The 20,930-nt window shown below is 38.1% G+C and overlaps 1 protein-coding gene across 9 annotated transcripts in view; it reads left to right on the top strand.

The window, feature by feature from the left end:
* INPP4B (inositol polyphosphate-4-phosphatase type II B) overlaps positions 1-20,930 on the top strand; it is a 958,716-nt gene that overhangs the window by 763,725 nt on the left and 174,061 nt on the right. For all 9 annotated transcript variants that reach the window (XM_072621124.1, XM_072621125.1, XM_072621132.1 and 6 more), the window contains one exon: positions 8,220-8,397. In XM_072621124.1, coding sequence (XP_072477225.1) covers positions 8,220-8,397 — 178 coding nt within the window. The remainder of the gene's footprint in view (positions 1-8,219; positions 8,398-20,930) is intronic.

Raw genomic sequence — 20,930 nt, 5'->3', positions numbered from 1 at the left:
TCAAATTCATTGCTCTCAACACTGCATCAAGATGCCCCTGTTCTTCTTCATGACCCCATTTTGGCTTTTCTTGCAAAGATACTAGAATGGTTTGCCATTTCCTTTTCCAGATCACTTTACAGATAAAGAAACTGAGGCAGATAGGGTTAAGTGACATGTCCAGGGTCACACAACTAGTAAGTGTCTGAATCTTCTGTGGGTATACTGAAAGCAGATTCAAAGAATGGTGGGTTACTTCATCCTATTCCAACATGGTTCAGATTTCTTTACTTGGTCTCTATACTTTCACAGCTTCTTATTACATATAGTTTGGAGGTTTTATGTTTTTTCCATATGGGACATACATTTAAAATATTCTTAGATTTTTATGGACCAGCACTCTCCCTGAGTAATAGTTGGTAACAGTTTTATCTATAATGATGCCCTAGTTCCAGTCTGTTTGAAGAATTAACCAGTATGTTTTGGTTTGGTGATTTGTTATCTGTTTATTTATGAAGAGAAATGAGTCTCTGGTACATAATAGTTCTGGCTACTTGACTGTGTCTTTCTAGGTACCCAGTAGACACTAAATGTTTGCAGCCTACAAAAAGCTTCGTGTTTGTTTCTCAACCTCTATCATATCCTTATATGAATAGACAATGATCATTAAGTTCAGGCTCTTTTAAATGTTACACCCTAAATAGTGTTTTTTAGGATTAAACTTTTAATTCAAATATGAGATAATATACCTGAACGAGGTATATCTTGATGTTTGCTCACCACTTCTGCCCCAAACAAAACTCAGCCCATTTCCTCTCCTGGGTACTGACAATAGTTGGGCTTTAACTAAGACCTAGACTTTTGAAATAGGAAAGACTTGGATCTGGTCAAATTATTTCTCTTCCTATCAAGGACAAATCATAGCAAGCCACTAATATCTCCTTTTAAGAACATAGTTTTTATTCAGTTGTGTTTGATGTTTTGTGGTGTTCTTGGTAAAGATACTGGAGTAGTTTGCTATTTCCTTCTCCAGTTCATATTACAGATGAGGAAACTGAGGCAAACAAGTTTACGTGACTTTCCCAGAGTCACTATATAGCTAGTATAAATGTCTAGGCCAGATGTGAACTCAGAAAGATCAGTCTTCCTTACTCCGGGCTGGAACTCCATACATTGCACCACCTAGCTGATCAAAGAACATCTTGGTCTTCCTATAATACTTGTATGTCTGTGACTAGACTTGATGCCCAGGAATACTATTTCATTGGCTATAATCTGCATTTAAGAATCACTAAAGTGTGTTACCTTGCAAAGAGAAAATCTCTTTATTTCACTTTTTATTTGCTAGGAAAGTGTCATAATAATAACTGAAATGGAAATGTAAAATACTGTAGTACTTTAATGTTATACCTTTTGCTCAGAGGATCACAATAAGTCTGCAGTATCCTATAGGTATTATTATCACCAATTTATAGATAATACAAACGGAAGCTGAGAGAGGTTTAACACTTGTCCATGCCAGGAACTAGTCCCAGACTTCCTGACCAAGTCCTGAGCTGTCATGCCATGTTATTTCCACTCAAAATAATTCATAATCGCCTAGTAATACAATACCTTTTCCTGGCTGTGAAGCTGGTATTTAGTCCAGCAGTTAGGATTTGCATGATTAAGTTTAGTTTTATCTACTATTTAATAAATTCAATTCAAGAAACTAATCCAGTACTTAGTATGCATAGGGGACTATACTGGGCATAGAGGGATATGAGAAGGTAAATAAGAACGCTTAGGGTCTAGTGGGGAAGATAAAATTGTGTTCATTTGATTCGTTAGGATACGATGTGTCATAAGAAGGTTATAAATTAAATAACACTGGTAATAGCTACTATTTATACACTGCTTTCATGTTTGCAAAGCATTTATATATGTTAATCTCCTTTGATTCTCATAACTTCTCTGCAAGGGAAGTGCTATTTTTGTACCTATTTTATAGATGAGAAAACAAAGACTATCTCACATAGGGAGTTTTATGCTTAAAATGTCTCCTGCGTTTTAGGATTATTATTGATAAGCTTGAGAGAAGCTAGAGGAAGGCAACCAGGCTGATGAAAGACTTCCAGGCCATGTCATTTATTGATGGATTACAAAGTACAGGGGATACTCAACCTGGAGAGGTGGCATGAATAGTTATCTTTAAGCAAAGGGCTTTTACCTCAAGTTGGGATTAGACTTAGCCTAGTGGGCAGCATGAGGACCAAGGAGAAGATTCCTTCTTTTTATTCATTTTTTATTTTTGTGAGGAGTAGAAGTTTCAGAGAGAAAAGGTTCGTCTTGTAAGAACAAGCTTCTTAGGCATTGAAAAGTTAGAATGGTCTGAAAGTGGAGAGTTCCTTTCATTTGACATCTAGTCAAAGGTTGAGTGAGGACTTGCCAGTTGTATTGGGAGGGCATACTTTTCCAGATACCGGTCAGATGACATGACCATGGATCTCCCCTCAGTCTCTGAAATCGAAGGCTCTATGATTCCTGATGACTTCTAATTTGAAGGTTTAGAATGCTGGAGGGTGGAATAGAATGGAATGTTGGGTGGAACTTTCCAATATTGCAGATTTGCACATTTGGACTCCCTTTAAAGTTCCACACTTCTTTCAAGTTGAATTTAGCTATATTATTTTTATCTTGATAATTTAATTGTCTGTAACTGTAAGAAATACAGCACATGCTTGAATTAGAAGGAATCAAACAGGTATTTTAATATTTATGTGTACGCAAAAGGCATCAAACAGGTATCTGAATATCTATGTATACACAAAATTATTTTGCGAGTTGCAGTATTTTCCCCTTGTATTACCTAATTTTTGTTCTGGATACCAGCATCATCCTTTATTGTGAAGATGAATCTTGAAGCCTCGCTAGGCAAAATGTTCCTCGTTAAAAGGATGAATGAAATGCAGATATCAGGGCCTGGTGCATTAACTCCACTCCAAAGGTGTCTTACACAACAATCTTGAGCCTGAATTATGCCTTTGTCCTGTTGTAGTCATTGGAGAGTATATGAAGGAGGAAGGAAACACAGGAACGATCTAGTGCAGTGAAAAATAAAACTGGAACTAATGAAAAGAGATTCAGAGCCAAAGATGCTGACCATGAAGGAAAATGGGAAGTTGGACCCAAAACCAAGAGAACTTGGGTTAGGCGGAGTTGTATCTGTCTAATTCAGTCACCATAAACTCAGCACCAGGTGAAAGGATCAGGGCTTTAGGAAACAGAAAGCAATGGCAAGAAATAGAGGCAAAAGAAATTTCAAATGCAGAGAGGGAAGCAGGAAGCCAGAGTGAAAGAAAAAATGTCACCAGGTGAAGGGAATAGTGAAAGCAGAAAGGGTCAGGGAGGGGCAGTTTTAATAAATGAAAGGAGGATTTGAAATGGTGGCCAAAGGAAGTTGCTGGTGGCACAAGTCAAAGAGGATGTCTTTAGAGTGGGGTAAATGAGCTTAGGAAATGACAGGTGTACTGAAAAAGAGGTCAGAGGGAGAAAGTGGAAGACCAGTATAGCCTTGAGCACTCTTCCTTTAGAAGATTTTGCTGTGGGAGGATATGTCAGTTCCAATAATAGGACAGTGAAAAGGCAAGCCATGGTGATGGAAGTGCGTACAAGTGAGAAGGAATCAGGGAGTCGTTCCCAGTCACCTCTTCTCCACTCTGGCTGTCTCTGGGGGACGTCCCTATCTCCCTGCCCCTGATCCTCAGCTTCTGAGTCTTGTGTGTGTCTGCCTTCTCCTTCACCTTTCCAGGTCCTGCAAAGAACAAAGCATGAGCTGATTTGACAAAGCCTTTGATGACTAGGACTTTAAATCCAAATTTAATGAGACAGAGATCAATGATTCACAGAGGAGAAAATCTTTTTCCAAGTCTTTCCCATTGTCTAAAGTAATAGATACTATTTACAAACTTAAACAGCTAAGTTCACTTCTGTTCAGTTAAAAAAAAATGGTAATACATGCTGTCCTTAAGGACCTTGCATTCTACTGGGGGAGACAAAGAGAGTGTTCAGATACTTAAACATAAAACTCTATGCAAAGCGATTTCATAAAAGAGTAATTACATACTTGGGGAGCAGGTAGATCAAGAAAGGATTTCTGAGAAATGGCTTCTTGGCTGAAGGAAGGGGAGGGATGCTAAAATGAAGAGATGAGGAAGGAAGGAATTCTACGTATGGAGACTACTGAGTTCCTCCAGTAAAACCTCAGTGCAAAAAGAGGAATTTTGGCAGGTGAAAGTGATGCAGATGCCAGGGCAAACTCAACATTACTTTGGAGCTGTTTTCATTTTCATCCTCCTCTTTCCTCTCCTCCCTAATAAGCTTATATATCACTTACTTTAATTTGCATGGCTAACAAAAGTGAATATCTGTGCATATGCAGATATGCATGGGTGTGTATGTGTTCATATATGCATATATGCCTGGGTATATTTATATGTACATATACATAATGCATGAGATATGTATGTATACAAATATGTATGGGTATATATGGGTGTACATAGACATATGCATGGATGTATTTATATGTATGTATACATAATGCATGGATATATATAGATATAAATATATGTGTACTCATATATGCATGAGTGTATATGTGTGTATATATACATATATGCATGGGTAAATATATACACACTTATGCATTGATGCATGTATGTTTGTATATGCATATATGCATGGATATATATATGCATTGGTATATATGTGTATATATATGGATTTTCATAGGTATATGTGTGCATATATATATGCATGGGTACACATGTATGTATGCATTTATGCATTGTGTATATACATATATGCATGGGTATATACATAATGTGTGTATACATAAATGTATATGTGTATGTGCACACACATGCACAGGTTAAAATGGATTCCAATCCAGGTGATTGGGTAGGAAAAAAATCATAACATAAATAAATGTGTGTTCATCATTTATTGTCGAAGACTTTGCCATCAGAGAAATGATTATATGACTTGCACTTGACTTTGTTTTGAGTGAGGGAGGGCTGTGCGGGTCACCAGCCTCACTTCTCCTCCAGCCATCTGAATCCAGTTCTATCTGGTCGATAGTCATCAGGATGACTGGAGATGACCCAGGATGAAGCGACTGGGGTTAAGTGACTTGCCCAGTCACACAGCTAGTGAGTGTCAAGTGTCTGAGGTGAGATTTGAACTCAGGTCCTCCTGACTCCTGCACTGGTGCTCTATCCACCGTACCACTTAGCTGCCCCACATAAATAAGTGAAGAAAAGATGAAAGAAGTATAACCCAGAGTCTATAGAGAAAGATGAAGAAGAAAGCACGGAGGCAGGGCTGAATAGCAGCTTTGTTAGGTGAAGTCAATAAACCTTCATTAAGCTCCTCCCACATTCTAGGTCCCATGCCAAGTTGGGAACATAAAGGCATGAAAATAACAGTAACAGTAAAAACAGGGCCCTAGATCTCAAGTAACTCAAAGGCCAATGGGGAAGACAAGATGGAACGACTCTGTGCAAACAAGAAAAATTAGAGATAATCTCCAAAGAAAGGTGCTAAGATTAAGAAGGGCTCAGACAGGTTTCTTGCAGAAGGTGGAACTTTAGTTGGGAAACAAAGTAAGCCAGGAAAGCCAGGACTGTAAAGAAGAAGAGAGAGGGAGTTCTGGCCATTGGGGGAACAGCCAACACAAATGTCCAAGATTGAAAGATGAAATATATGCAAGAAATAACAAGAAAATGTTGCTGTGGAGAATAAGATGTAAGAGGGCTCATCAGGAAGGAAAGGACCAGGTTATGAAGTGCAATGAGTGCCAAATAGGAAATTTTACGTTTGATCCAAGTGGTGATTGGAAGTTGCTGCTGTTTTTTAAGTGGGGGGTGGGATTGCTATGGTCAGATTTGTGCTTTAGGAAAATAAATTTGACAACTGAATGATGGGCTGGAGTAGGGAGAGACTTGAGGCAGGGGACAAAGTAGAAGGCTATCACAATAGTTCAATGATGTAGAACTATATCAGGGTAGTGGTGGTGTCAGAAGAGAGAAGAAGGGTATAATATAAGAAATAATATAAAGATAGAAATGACAAGACTTGGCAATTGAGTACGGGGGAGATGAGAGTGAGGTATTGAGAATGACACCTAGGGTGTGAGTCTAGGGGACTGGGAGGATGGTTGTATCTGTGATAGTAATAGGAAAGTTAGGAAGAGAAGAAGGTTTTGGGAAAAGATAATGAGCTCAGTTTGGGCTCATGTTGAGTTTGAGTTGTCTATGGGACACTGGATTTGATATATCTAACAGTCAGTTGGAGTTGTGAGACTGGAAATCAAGAGGGAGCATAGGGCTAGAAAAATAGGTCTGTGAGTCATTTGCATAGAGATGATAACTGAAATCATCAGAACTGATGAGATCACTAAATTAATTAGGGGAGAGAGAGAGAGAGAGAGAGAGAGAGAGAGAGAGAGAGAGGGAGAGGGAGAGGGAGAGGGAGAGGGAGAGGGAGAGGGAGAGGGAGAGGGAGAGGGAGAGGGAGAGGGAGAGGGAGAGGGAGAGGGAGAGATAGAGACAGAGACAGAGACAGATAGAGACAGACAGAGACAGAGACAGACAGAGAGAGAGAGAAGAAAAAAGGGCCAGGACAAAAACCTGTGGAATCCCTACATTTAGCCAGTTTGAATACACAGACTATTCCAACTCCCATCTCCGTGACTTTGCCCAGGCTCCCACCACCTGGAAATAGCATTCCTCCTAACTTCAGCATCATGGAATCCCTACTTTGCTTCAGGGCTCAGTTCATGTGCCACCTTCTTTAGGAAGCCTAGTCTGATCCCACCAGTTGCTAATGCTCAAACCATCCCATATTACTTTGCATTTACCATCATTGCTGTTCAGTCATTTTCAGTTATGACCCCATTTGGGGTTTCTTTGGCAAAGATACTAGAGTGGTTTTCTATTTCCGTCTCCAGTTCATTTTCCAGATGAGGAAACTGAGGAAAATAGGATGAAATGACTTGCCCAGAGTCACATAACTAGTAAGCTATAAGTTGTAAGTTAGATTTGAACTCAGGAAGATGAGTATATGTACTTATGTATGTATGTATATATGTATGTATATATGTATGTACACATGCATATGTATTTATGTATATATATATATATACTTATATCAATAATTGATCCAAGTAAATAATAGGGAACAGAAAGTATTTTCTGTTCTCTGGATTTCATCCATGCACATATATATAAACACAAATATACATATACACATGTGTGCATGTATGTAACATGCATATTTAATTTAACTTTCTGTGTATAGATTATTTTCCCCAATAAAAATATAAGTCCCTCAAAGACTGCTTAATTTTTCTTTTCAAATCCCAAGCATCTAACATATCATAAACATAATGCAGACTTAAGAAATGGTTGTTGAATGAAAGATTGAATGAATAAATAGATCTCTAAGTGAGAAAAATGTCTTTATTCTTTCTCATTGGAATGTCAGTATGTTTCCATTGCTGGGTAACATTGGATGAAGTCCAGTGAACTGGAAGTAGTCCCTGGTCCTTATTATTTACTTGGATTGGTTACATATTTATGTGTGTAGGAACATATATGTATACACATATATAATGTATACATAATGTATATACATGCACACATGCACACACATTTTAAGAATTCATGACCTACTTTGTCTATAAGAGAGGGTGGAACCAAGTTGCTGTTCCCTTACGTGTAAATGTCTCTACCAGTTAAGAAATAGCATAGTAAACGCCAGGGGGCAGGGGTGGCAAAAGGAGAATCCTTTTCCCTGTGATCATTAACTGGCCATCATAGGTCTCCACAGATCACATTATTGATATTAAATCCATTTTCTTGACCTTCCACACTCACACCTCCTACTTTGTAATACAATCCATTCAGAACACCTTGGGGATAATTAATTTTGGATATTCCTGCTAATTATGCTTAGCCATGAAGAAAGTGCTTGCCTAGAATTTGCACTGGGATTTTGTTTGTTTGTTTTGAACCTATCAAAAAGGCATCCTTTTAATAAATACTGAATCGGATTCCTTCTAAAATGAGAGTGCATCTACTGGTCTTGGAGTAATGAATAATGATGATATTCAGCTTCCCAGGACTGTGCCATCTGGTATTGGGGCAGCAAAGATTTGGTGATTTTGGCTAACTTCATCTTTCTACTTTTTGTTTCAGTACCGGATACCAGTTTATTTACTATTCACCTGAAAACACAGCGAAAGCAAAGGAAGTTCTCAGCAACATTGATCAACTCCAACCCCTTATATCAACCCATGCAGATGGGCTGCTTGTTTCTGCCAGGCAGCATTCTCCAGACCTCGTGAGGAATTCTTTAAAGATGCTTTCAGAAAAAGTAAGAGTCAAATCATAGCTAGAATATAGCATGGTGGGGGAAGGAGGAGAAAATATAATAACTAAGTCCCTACTGAGCTTTCTTTCTGTATGAATTGCCAATCATAGCAATGGGAAATGTTAAATATGCTCATTTGAAAAATAATCTTTAAAGCATTACTGAAAGATGAGAAGGGACTAGTCTTATACCTGATTCAGATTGTAGGGAGTATTTTTCCCTATACAGCAAATGAAACCTTTTAGAAACTCAGATTTATTTTCTCCTTTCCTTATCATTACTGTCATTTCTTTCCTTTGGTCTTGGCTTTTGTGGCATGAGTGAATTCATATTGTAATCTTTTTATTCCTTTCCTATAGTGATCATCCAAATTGACTAAGTATGAACAGTTCTGTATGAAAATAGAAATGTCTTAGCATTCAAAACAGAGAAATAAGGGTGCCTTGCTTTCAATCTTTGCTCTGTTAGTGGCTAGGATATATCTTCTAACTGCTGTCTGCTTCAGTTTTTCTCTCTGCCAGAGTGGGATAAGGCTAGAGTTTTCCAGCTAGAAGGGTCTTTACCCATCACCAAACCCACCTCCCCTCCCCTTTTCCATATTGAGGTAACTGAGCCCTACCTCAGAGTCACACATCTCTGAGTAGCAAAGCTGGGATGCTAATCCAGGTCCCCTGACTCCTGTACTTTCTGCTGTATCACATTAATAAATATTAATTTAATGTTTGAGGTAATGTTGAAAGGCAGAATTTTCTACTGGAGACTTCCATAGTTCCCCGCAGAGATTAGAAATAGCCTCATGGGACATGGGAAACTATTGGATGTCTATTTTGGGTCTTCCTGAAAACCAAGTCGAGAAATCGTCAGCAAAGAGAAGCAACCAGATAAGCCCATCGTGACAGGGAGGTTAAGTGACTTGTCTCAGGTCACAGAGCTAATAAGTAGCTGAAAGGAGATTCTAGCAAACCTAGGTCCTCTGACTCCAAAGCTAGTTATATTTCCACTGTGCTCCGTTGATTAATATTCATGTAATGTTGGAGAAGCTATGCAAAGTAGAGCATAATTTCTAGTAGGGATTGTATTGCCTGCAGAGATCAAAAACAGTCTTCCACTAACAAAATATGTGCTTCGGGTCTCCCTGAAAGACTGTGGTTTAGAAACATCAGCAAGGAGAACCAGTTAGAGAAACTGCCTCATAAGAGAGAGTCTGCCAAGGAAAAGCGAAGTGTGATAAGTGTGAAACCAGCCTAATGATGTGGGAATGAAGTCCAAGGATTGGACTGTATCGTAAGGAGGACACATCTTTTGTGGAGCACTTTTGGTGAGAGAGTCCCTGTGGAATGACATCCAGGATTGCTCTGTGGGATGGAAGAATGATGCCAAACAAGCCTCTAGAGGAATTCTGGATGATTCCTTCCAGTAGCTTCCTGGGTGTATGATACCATACAAGTGATTTAGACTTCTTCAGTCTTGTTTGTCTCATTGCTTACATGGGGATAATAATAGGACCCAGACCAAGGCATTATTACAAGGATGAGATGAAATCAGAGTATGATGTATGTATTAAGCGTTCATTATTTCGTCATTTATCTATTTACTTTTTTATTTTTTTTTAGGTGTGTGATAGGTACTGAGGATGCAGAGACCAAAATGAAGTGGTCTCTGTCCTCAAGAAACTTATGTGCTTTTGGACAGGGTAGGGAATAGTAAATAACATGAACACAGAAAAGTAAATGTAAAAATATATGTATACATGTATATACACATATGTACATATGTGTGCATGTATGTGTGTATACATACACACATATATAATTTATATGGGCACTTTTCCATTTTGTCTTTTCAAACCCAGTGCCTACCACAATGCCATACACCTAAAATAATAAATGAATAAGTAAATAATTGAAATAATTAATAGTAAATATAGATACACACATATACACATGCATATGTCTATATGTGTGTGTATATTCACTCACACATACATAAACACACACATTTTTGAAATAAATCCTGTTGAGACTTGGTTGGAGTGGATACAAACAATCAAATTCACTTCCTGTGGGGAGGTGGTACTTGAGAATCTAGCTTCAGTCACTTACTGGCTTTGTTACTGGCTCTTTAAGGTCCCCTCCCACCCTAAATCTATATTCTCATGATTCTGTGAGTCAGAGGTAAAGACGGGTTGCCTTCCAGATTGTCTGGAGAATGTGCAGAGTCTTGAAGACAGAAATGAAATGTCATGTATTGGAATGAGCCGACAGAGTAGTTTGACTAGGATGATGAGTTCACCAAGGAGAGTAATGCGTAATGAGCCTGGAAAGAAATTCAGAATATAAATATATAAAGTATATTCAGAATATAAAATAAGCCTGGAAAGAAAGTCAGAATATAAAAGGTATTAAATTTAAACACAGGATTTTGTAATTTTTTTTCTGTGTAGGTTAGGGAAAGTCATAGGAGCTTGTTGAGGAGGGGAGTGACATGATCCTACCTATATTTTAGCAATAAGAGTTTGTTAGCTATGGGGGGAAATGGATTGGATGGGGAGGATACTGGAGGCAGAAAGATAAATTAGGAGGCTATTGCAATACCCCAAGGAAAAAGGGGATGATTGCCTGAACAAGGGGATGCTGGACCTAAAAGTCAGAAAGACTTCCCTTCAAATTCCATCTCAAACCTTTAGGAATTATGTGAACCTGGACAAGTCATCTTCCTTCCCTGTACCTCAATTTCCTCATTTGTAAAACAAGAGAATAGGACTCAAAGACCTCTAAAGTTTCTCCTAGCTCTCAATCTATGATCCTTTGATCCTATGAATGTAGTGAATAGGATGCACAAGAGAAAAGAGAAGAAGTAGTATTGACCAGGCTTGGGAACTTTTTGGATACAAAGGGTAAAGGAAAATGAAATTGTTAATAGCTCTTAAGATCTTCCAGAAGGAAGATGGTGCCATCAGTAAAAATAGAAAAGTTAGAAACAGGGAATGATTCCCTGGAAAAGATAGTGAGTTATGACAAGTTGACCTTGAGATGCCTATGGGTATTCAGTTGTAAAGGGTAGACAGTAATGTAGAGAAGGGAGAGAGAGAGAGACTAAGGTTGCATATATGATCTAGATCAGGGATGGGGAACCTACAGCCTTGAGGTCACATGTGACCCTCCAGGTTTTCTGTGAAGTATGGATTCAGTCAACAGGCCTCACTTGAGGACCTACAAGGCCACATGTGGCCTTGAGGCTGCAGGTTCCCCACCCCTGAACTAGACCATCCTCTGGATAGAGATAACCATCAAACCTATAAAAGATAGTATATGTAAAGCCCTTTACAAGCAATAGAGATCCATGTAAATGTGACCTGTTAAAATTATTATTCAACTTCTTGAGAAGTAAATTTAACAGCTCCCTCTGAGTACTTAGCACTAGCATAATTTTGAATGCTTTAGAGATGTAACTTCTTATTAACATCAGTGATGATGCAACATTTCTCAGCTGTATGAATTTTGGGAAATATAATGTGGTTTCAAATTCCTTCAAGCATTTGTGTGTGTTTTGTGAGACTACAGACACAGAAACTCACTTAACACCTTGGCTTCTAGCTGCTAATGAATGTCTGGGGCAGAGGGCAAAGGAGAGAAGAAAGAGAAGGTTGCTTCAAAACACAAACGCTTACAAGATGAAGGTGGGATGGTAAAATCCAATAATTAGGGCTCTTTGTTGGATTTCTTCAGCCTCTTAAATTCTCTGAGATTTTTCTGGGTGCACCTAAGCTGAAAATTACAGCCAAGACCGTATCCATGCAGTGATTACCAAGCAGTATTTATATTCTTCCTGTGCACTGGGCAGGGATTTGTCATTTCATACATCATTTACAACTTACTGCAGTGAGTGATTCTTTTAGGGGGGTTATTTTTCTCCTCATTTAATTCCGCAGCACTCAAACTTTTTTCCATTCCTTTTTCTTCCTTTGACTGGATCACCTTTACCTACCAACAAATCTGTCAGCACTTGAAACTACAAAGAGATTTTTTTTTAAAGTTGTCTCTGTCAGATATTTCTTATTTCTATGATTTTATGCCTGGAATTGCAAAGAATCTTTTAAGTTAACCAAACTCTACATAAGATTTATTTAGCAGATTTCAGAGATAAAAACAGAGATGCTGTTTATGTAGAGTAGCAAAATTGGTTTGGGGCAGAATTCACTATTTGAACATATACTTTTGTGATGAGTTAAGGTGCAAAAGAAATATGGATTTTCAAATTTCAGAGTTCTGTCTCTGTATAGAGAAAAGTATGGAAATTTTTACCTCCTTGATCTATTTTTTTAAAAAATTCTTTCTTTAAGGTAGAACTGATATATATGGGTTGTAAGATTTAGAGCTGAAGGGATCTTAGAAATCATATAGAGTAACCTTCCTATGTTCTGAGTGAGAAAACTGAAGGACACAGAGATAAAGTCTTTTGCTTAGTTTCACATGGCTTGTAAAGCAAGGAATATAACTTAAATTTCTCCACTTCAAATCTCTGGCTCTTTCCTAAATCTTCTTATCCTTCACCAGAAATTGGCTTATATTTTTAATTAAAAAAAAAAAAACAAAACGAGGCTAACTCATTTGTATAGATACACAGAGAGACTTAAGATGATTATAACTTTAAGGAGAGGTTTTTCTAATGTTCTCTAGACACAAAAGCTTTTGTCTAATAAGAAGAGAATTTACTTTTTATCTATCATGCTTTTTGACATGACTATTAGTTAGATAATACATTTAGATAGGCTCCTCCCCCTGTTCTTGTACAATTTTAACACACCGTACGACTGCAGTGAGAAGCTTAAAAATCTTAAAAATGTTTTGGTCCTGGGCAGATAAGGGGAAGAAAGGACATAAAGGGTGCCTATGTAACTAAAATTATACTTGAACCAGTTATAACACTCATCCTAAAGAATGAATGTTATTCTTACCCAGAAGCTATGGTAAATTGCATTAAGTTCATCTATATAACTGTTAACAATATAGATTTTACTCTGCCATAGACTGGACTTCTTAAAAAAAATGGATTTCAGATTTTTTCCTAATTTTAAACTCCCATGAGTCATAATTTTTGAAATTTTTCCAAGCATTTTCACTTGCACTGTCAAATTTTAAGTTTCCAACTATCCTGTGCAGTAACATTATTATTGTTTTTTCTGTCCTTTGAGTAATCTCTTTACCATCTCTCTCTGTCTTTTGAAATCCTACCCAGTCTTCATAGCCTAGGGCTCAGGGGTGAGGATCCTGAGGCCTCAAGGTCACATGTGGCCCTCTAGGTCCTCAAGTGTGGTCCTCTGACAGAACCCAAACTTCACAGAACAAATCCCCTTAATAAAAGGATTTGTTCTGTAGAACCTGGATTCAGTCAAAAGGTCACACCCAAGGACCTAGAGAGTCACATATGGCCTTGAGACCACAGGTTCCCCGCCCCATGGAGATCCCATCGAGTGTTCACAGTCTGTGGTAGAGCATTCTGCGCTCATACTGCTCTGATCAGCTACAGTTGGACACACTGAAACTTGAGTTTATCACGGTGATGTCATGTTGGTCCTCTTTGAGAGCGAAAGAAAGCCAGCCAAGATCATAAACCGCCTATAAAAGTAATAATGTTTTCCTTGTTCCCCGCTTCTCAGCTAAAAATGATTAATCTTTCATCTGATCTCAGAGAACATTGTACTTCTCTTGGGTACTTTTATTTATTTGTTTGTTTGTTTGTTTGGGTTGAATGTAGAGGGGAGTAAGAGTGATACAGATATATGATAACATATGTGGAATTCCTGGCATGGCAACTCCCTGCAATGATGCTTATTGGCAACTAATTTCTAACCCATATTCATTTATGGGCATCTATGTGGCACGGTGAATAGAGTGCTGGACCTGCAGTCAGGAAGACTCCATCTTCCTGAGTTCAAACCTGGCCTCAGACACTCAGTGGCTACGTGATACAGGACAAGCCACTTTACCCTGTTTGTCTCAGTTTCCTCATCTGTAAAATGAGCTGGAGAAGGAATGAGAAACCACTCCAGTATCTTTGCCAAGACAACCCCAAATGGGGTCATGGAGAGTAGGACATGACGAAAAAAACAACACAGTCATTTATAGAAAATTGACTGGAGGCACTGAGAAGTTAAGTACTTAACCCTTGGTCACATGGCTAATATGAATTAGAGACAGAACCTTAACCTGTGTCTTCCTGACTCCAAGACTGAGCCTCTTTTGATTGTGTGGGTTTTCTGGAGATGCGATCAGATGTTTGTTTTATTAAATGTTATGCATTTCATTTCTGTACCCTCTTAATAATAAATTTACATACTACTGTTATTGACATGGAGAATTGTTATTTTCATTTTCCTTCTATACTTAGACTGACCTTGATATAAGAAATGTAGTTGGGAAAAAAAAGAGTTCTCTTTATTTAGAAAATAAGCAGAAAATTGGACTTCCATATATAGATTACAGATGTTCCCATTTAAAGATCAACACATCATCCTTAACAATAGCTTTCAGGCCCCTTCCAGAACAAGGCTGGGGAAGCTGAGGCCACATGTGACCTTCGAGGTCCTAGGTTGTGGACTTTGGACTGAGTCTAAGTTTTATAGAAAAAATCTAAGGGGATTTGTTCTGTGAAGTTTGGATTCAAAGGACCACACTTGAGGACCTAGAGGGCCACACGTGGCCTTGAGGATGCAGGTTTCCCAACCCTGTTCTGGAAGTATCAGTGTATAAATTGCTATCCATTTGGAAAGCCTTAGAAGGTTCTTGGATACATGCCAAGGAAGACTGCGGACCTCTCTATGGTTCTCAGGTTAACAAATAAACTTCCTCAATACTCCTGAGCAAAGAATCACCTACCATTAAGCACTAAGGTACTATAAGCACCTACCGTTCTTCCTTTTTTCTTCTACCATATCATTTTCCGGGAGGATAAATAGATTTTTTCTTTCAGAACATCCAGCTCTCTCCTTTTCAGAGAGAACCTCAAATCTGATTTGATGATATCATTGTACAGCTGGCATTTTTCTTCCCTTTTGTCACTCTGCAAACTCCTCCACTCTAATGTCCTGACAAGAGTCAGGTCCCCCTTGTTGGACCTCAGATCCCTTTGCTCCCACTGAAGCCTTACTTGGCTTCCACTTTCCTTAACAACCTGGAGTGTATAGAGGTCTTTAATTCTCTTTACCTTCTTCTGGTGAGAAAATCCTAAATTCCTGAATCACATGTAATAGTCATTCAGCTATGGCAGAAACTGAAACTTGAAAGACATGAGACGTCACTGTTGGATTTCCTCCATCTGTAAAATGATGAAGATTTTCAACCTTGGTTACTGAAACTGTTTGTGGGTATTTCTATCTTAACCATTAGTATCTAATTAAGTTGTGTTTCAGTTTGTTTGTTTTTAACAACCTGGTTCAGACACTGCACAGGTCTGGTCACATCAGTCTCTCAATCTTGTCCCTTCTATCTGTTCCACAGATTTACTCCACCTGTCATTCTAATAATTGCTTAACCCTTGACTGATCACGCCAACCCTTTATGCTTCTCTATTCCTAAGAATGGAGCCAATTTTTGATGGGAAAGACTAAATTCATAAATAAAGTTTGTCTTCAGTTCATTCATTAGATGCTGTGTTTAGAAACAGGGATCGGGATTTGTTCTGTATTTGGATTCAGTTAAGGGCTTCATTTGAGAACCTAGAGGGTCACATATGACTTTGAGGCCACAGTTTCCCCATCCCTGGTCTAGATCCTCAAGATATTACTCTATTTTCAAATAATCCATGAGAAAAGAGAACATATGGTTGAAGTACAGAATTTAGCCTTTTAACATGTAGTGCATTTCAAAAGCCATCACCTAACTTTTAGGGTTCTCCAAAATGTAGACACCCTATCCACACTTCCAAGAGAATTTCATGTTATTATCTATAATCTTAAAGAACAAAGTGTGTGCAAATCTTCTATTGGTAGAAAAGATTTCTTCACCAAGAGTTCCCTGTGTCAATGAAATCACAATTCTAAGGAGAGGAAAGAATGGAAGGAGAAAGAAGAGAGGGGGAGATGGGCAAGTAAAAAGACACAAAGTTCTGAGCAAATCGTTCTACTTCCTGCTACCACAATATGCCCAGTACTCTTAGCTGTGTAACTTTTTCCGTTTGTTCTTCGTTATTCCAAGTATTCCATCCATCATTCATTTAGACCTGTTGAAAGCTCACTTAAAACGACAATATTTTCAACTGAGATAAATTTGCAGATATGGTTAGGCCTCAGCCACAAATCCTAACATCAACTGGGATGACATATCTACTATTTAGTAGCAAGGAGCTGCTGTTTTGAAACGGATATAAATTTTTGGATGTATAGAATGGGCAAGGGACTGTTCTCAAGAAACAAAAACATAGTACCTAATAGACTGTGTTAGCAAAGGACTTAAAAAGATGTCATTGTTATAGCACACACACACACACACACACACATATATATATATATATATATATATACACACATATATATAAAACATATATTTAATATATATAACATTGTTGTAACATTGTTAAAACATATCTATGTCTATCTATGTGTGTCTGTCTATCTATCTATCTGTCTGTCTGTCTGTCTGTCTATCTATCTATCTATATATAAAAACACATAATGCTGCATTCCAGTGAGGTAACTGTCAGAACTGTCACCTATGACTTTCAATGAGTCACTGAATCCCATTGTGGGTTCAGGTTCCTGACTGGCCCCACAGTAAGGGTGGCTTAGACATTTTATGGTATTGGCATTCTTTCTCATTCTTCTCATCCTTATATACCCCAGCAGGTAACACCTAGAGAAATGGGCAAAATAGGTTATGATGAGTCTGTTGAATAAATGATTGATTGAACGAATAAATAAGTGAATGAAGGTTCTGTTAGATGATAACTACATTTACATCATCACTTTTACATGTATTCTCTCATCTGATTCTCACAAGAACCCCATGAACCTGGTATTCTTCTCCCTGTTTTGCAGATGAGGAAACTGAGGCAGGTAATAGAGATATCATTATTCATAATTTGCAGGTGAATTGAAGTGATTTTCCAAGAGTTACACTGGTAATAAGTGTCACTTGTCCTGATTTCATTAGTGAGTGCTTTTTCCCCTTACTTCATTCTGTGTAGATATGCTCTTAGATATTTGATTTTTAAATGGAAATGACAACTGATATTTATCTGCAACTTTAAAGTTTACGAGGCACTTTATAGATATTGTCTCTTTTGGACCTCACAGCCATCTTGTGAGGTTGGTGCTACAGGTGAATTGTCCCTATTCTGATGTTAAGGAAACTGAGGTTCATGGAAGTCTTGACCATGGCCACAACAAGTACGTGGGATTGGAACATGGGTCTTTCTGACTTCAGGTCTGACACTCTAATTACTCCATCATATTGCTAGTGATGTTTCTAATAAAACAAGGAGAGGAAAGAAGAGCAAAATATTTCATGTTGGTTTGTTGATTTCTTCTCATTTTCTTCTCAGCAACGATCTATAGATATTTTGACCAATTTCATGTTTAGGAAGAGGAAGAAGTGAGAACAGCTCTAGGTTCACCTCAGCCATGGGTCACCAAGCCTTCAGCGCTGTAAGCTTACCGTCCTTAATCTAGGCAGCTTCGATGATTTTTGAATCCCTTAGAAGTCTCCCTTGAATGTTCTCCACCATGTGAGCATGGGGAAGACAGAGATGCAGAGGAGCAATTCAAAGACGGCAAGCTGTGTGGCTATAAAAATAAATCAAGGGTGCTTATTGAAACCATCAGCAGCAAAGCAGTTTAGTCAAAGTGAATTATGGTGAATTCATGTTTTTGATATTTAAATCTAGTATTGTACATAACCATGCTGTATGGAAAATTATGGGTATAATGTATTTTGCCATTAGCAACATGGCAACACAAGTTTGTTTTAGGGCTCAGCTTATCTACTTCCCAGAAATTGTTTCTCTTTCTTTTCCATCTCAGTCTTTATGGCATTTCCTCTTCTCACATTTTTTTTTTTAATTCCCATATCCTTCCATCCTTTTCCTAATAAAATCTCATGGCTTGTCATTTGACATTTATGTTTTGTTTGGTTTATAATTGCTTATCACTAAGCCCCTCTATGCCCTTCTTTTTAGATTTGCACAGCCTTCCTTCTGATTTTTCTTGTATTCAGAGTAGCAAGTTACCCTGAAGCTAGTGAGCAAATAATGTTTTAAAATCAGCTTACAGCATTGGTAGCTCCAAAGGTGGCATGAGTCTTAGGAATTCATCTCAGTTAGGCACTAGGTAAGCAGCATTGTTGTACTGTTTGGGAGACAAGAAATTCAGGTTCTACTCATTGTTGGACCATGAACTTACTATATGATCTCAGGCAAAATACTCTAGACCTCTTCAATCCTCAGTTTCCTTATCAGCAAAATGATGGGGTAAGATTAGATGGCTTCTCTAGTCCTGTGTCATCCTAATTTTTTTCACTTTATAAATTAAGCACTTGAAGAAATTAAGTGGATACATCCAGAGAAAGAACTATGGAATCAGAACACAGAATGAAGCAGACTATTTTCTCTTTTGTTATGTATTGTTTTGTCTTGTTTTTCTCATGGTTTCTCCCATTCATTCTAATTCTTCTATGTAACATGACTAATGTGAAAATGTATTTAATAGGAATGTATGTATATAGCCCATATAAGATCCCATGCCATTTTAGGGAGGGGAGGGGAGGTAGGAGGGAGGGAAAATCTGGAACTTACGACAGTGACTGTTGAAAACTGAAAACAGATAAATTAATAAATTTGGGAGAAAAAAGAAATTAAGTGCATAGATAGAAATAATAAAAAAGAATTAGATTTACCAGGAAGTAATCATTATGTAAGTAACACAGAAGTGGGAGTTAGAAGGTGATCTTAGGAATTTCATTTTATTTCTCTGGGATTTAGTTTCCACATCTTGAAAAGTACACAGTAGTTGAAAAGATGATTTATGAGGTCTACTTAATTGCATAATTTTTCACAGTTTATGATCTATTACATAGGATATATTATATTCTATGATGTATAACTGGAGCTTGCATGGCATGGTAGATAAAAAGCCATCTTTAGAATAAGAAAGCTCTAGGTTTGAGTGCTGCCATTGATACATATTATCTACGTGACCAAGACCAAGTCACTTAACATCTCACTGCATCAGGCAACACCTTCAGTGATTAGTTGCATAAGCATTTATTAAGCGTTTATTGTATATCACATCAAGCACTGTGCTTAGCATTTGGGATACACATTAAGCTCCCTGTCCCAGTCGTTAAGGTCTCATATTCTAACAGGTAAGAGAACATGAAAATACCTAGGTACTTACAAGATAAATACAGAATAGATCATATTGAAAGACTATAGGAGTCAGGAAGAAAAGGTCTTGAAAAGCCTTTTGTGGATGGTGTTCTGAGGTGAGTTTTGAAGAGAGCTGGAGTTGGAAGTAGAAGAGTTGGAATGCCAAATAGCATTCCAAACATAAAAGATAGTTCAAGGGCACAGAGATTCGAGATGGAAGGGTGTGTATGAGGATTTACAAGAAGACCAGTATGGACTCACTGTGGAGTACATGGTGAGGAGTAAAGTTTATATAAGAGAAGGCTCAAAAGGTAGGAAATAGTCTGGCTGTGAAAAACTTACTAGACTAAGGATTTTATATTTGATTCTGGAGGTAAGACTGGCCCACTGGAGAGGACAGAGTGATGATGTGATGACCTATGCTTTAGGAAAGTCCCATTTGATGATCAGTGGAGGATGCATTGGAGTAGATAGAGACCAGAGACAAGACAGACCAACCAAAATGCTACTGTGATCACTGAGGTGAGAGGTGGTGGCTTGTTAGTGGAAGAGTGGGATGTAAACAAGAGATGGGAAGAGAGAAATGACAATGTTTGGCAACTGACTGAATATGTGGGGTGAATGAGAGGGAGGAGAAGAGGGTGACACACACTGAGGCTGCAAGTCTGGCAGGCTCAAGATAGGAAAGTCATAGGAAAACCTGGGAAAGGGGAGGGATTGGTGAAGATCAGTTCAGTATTCAGCCTATAGGATTTCCAGTTCAAGATAATGAAAAGACAGTAATATGAGATGGAGCTCAGGGAAGAGACCAGGGTTAGATATGTAGATGTGGTAATCATCTGAACAGAGATGATAATTGACTCCATCTTGGCTTATAAATTAATCAAGTGAGAGAATATGGGGGAAAAAGAGAGAAAGAGAGAAAAGGGACTAGAGCAGAGCATTGGAGGATACCCAAAGTTAGTAGGCATGGCATGGATGAAGATCCTGAGGAAGAGAAGGAGGTTAGCAGGAGAATCAGGAGAGAAGAACAGTCATGGAAACCTAAATAATATCCAGGAAGAATCACATGAGTAGTGGTTCTATGTTGGTAGAGGGAATTTTCATACTGGGATTTACATAAGCTGATGAAATCACAAGACTAGATATGTCCTCCTCCCCCCAAAAATGATTTA

The sequence above is a fragment of the Notamacropus eugenii genome, chromosome 6, assembly GCF_028372415.1.
Source record: "Notamacropus eugenii isolate mMacEug1 chromosome 6, mMacEug1.pri_v2, whole genome shotgun sequence".
NCBI lineage: Eukaryota > Metazoa > Chordata > Mammalia > Diprotodontia > Macropodidae > Notamacropus > Notamacropus eugenii.
Note: the sequence above shows the minus strand (reverse complement) of the source record. Positions and strands in the feature narration are given on the sequence as shown.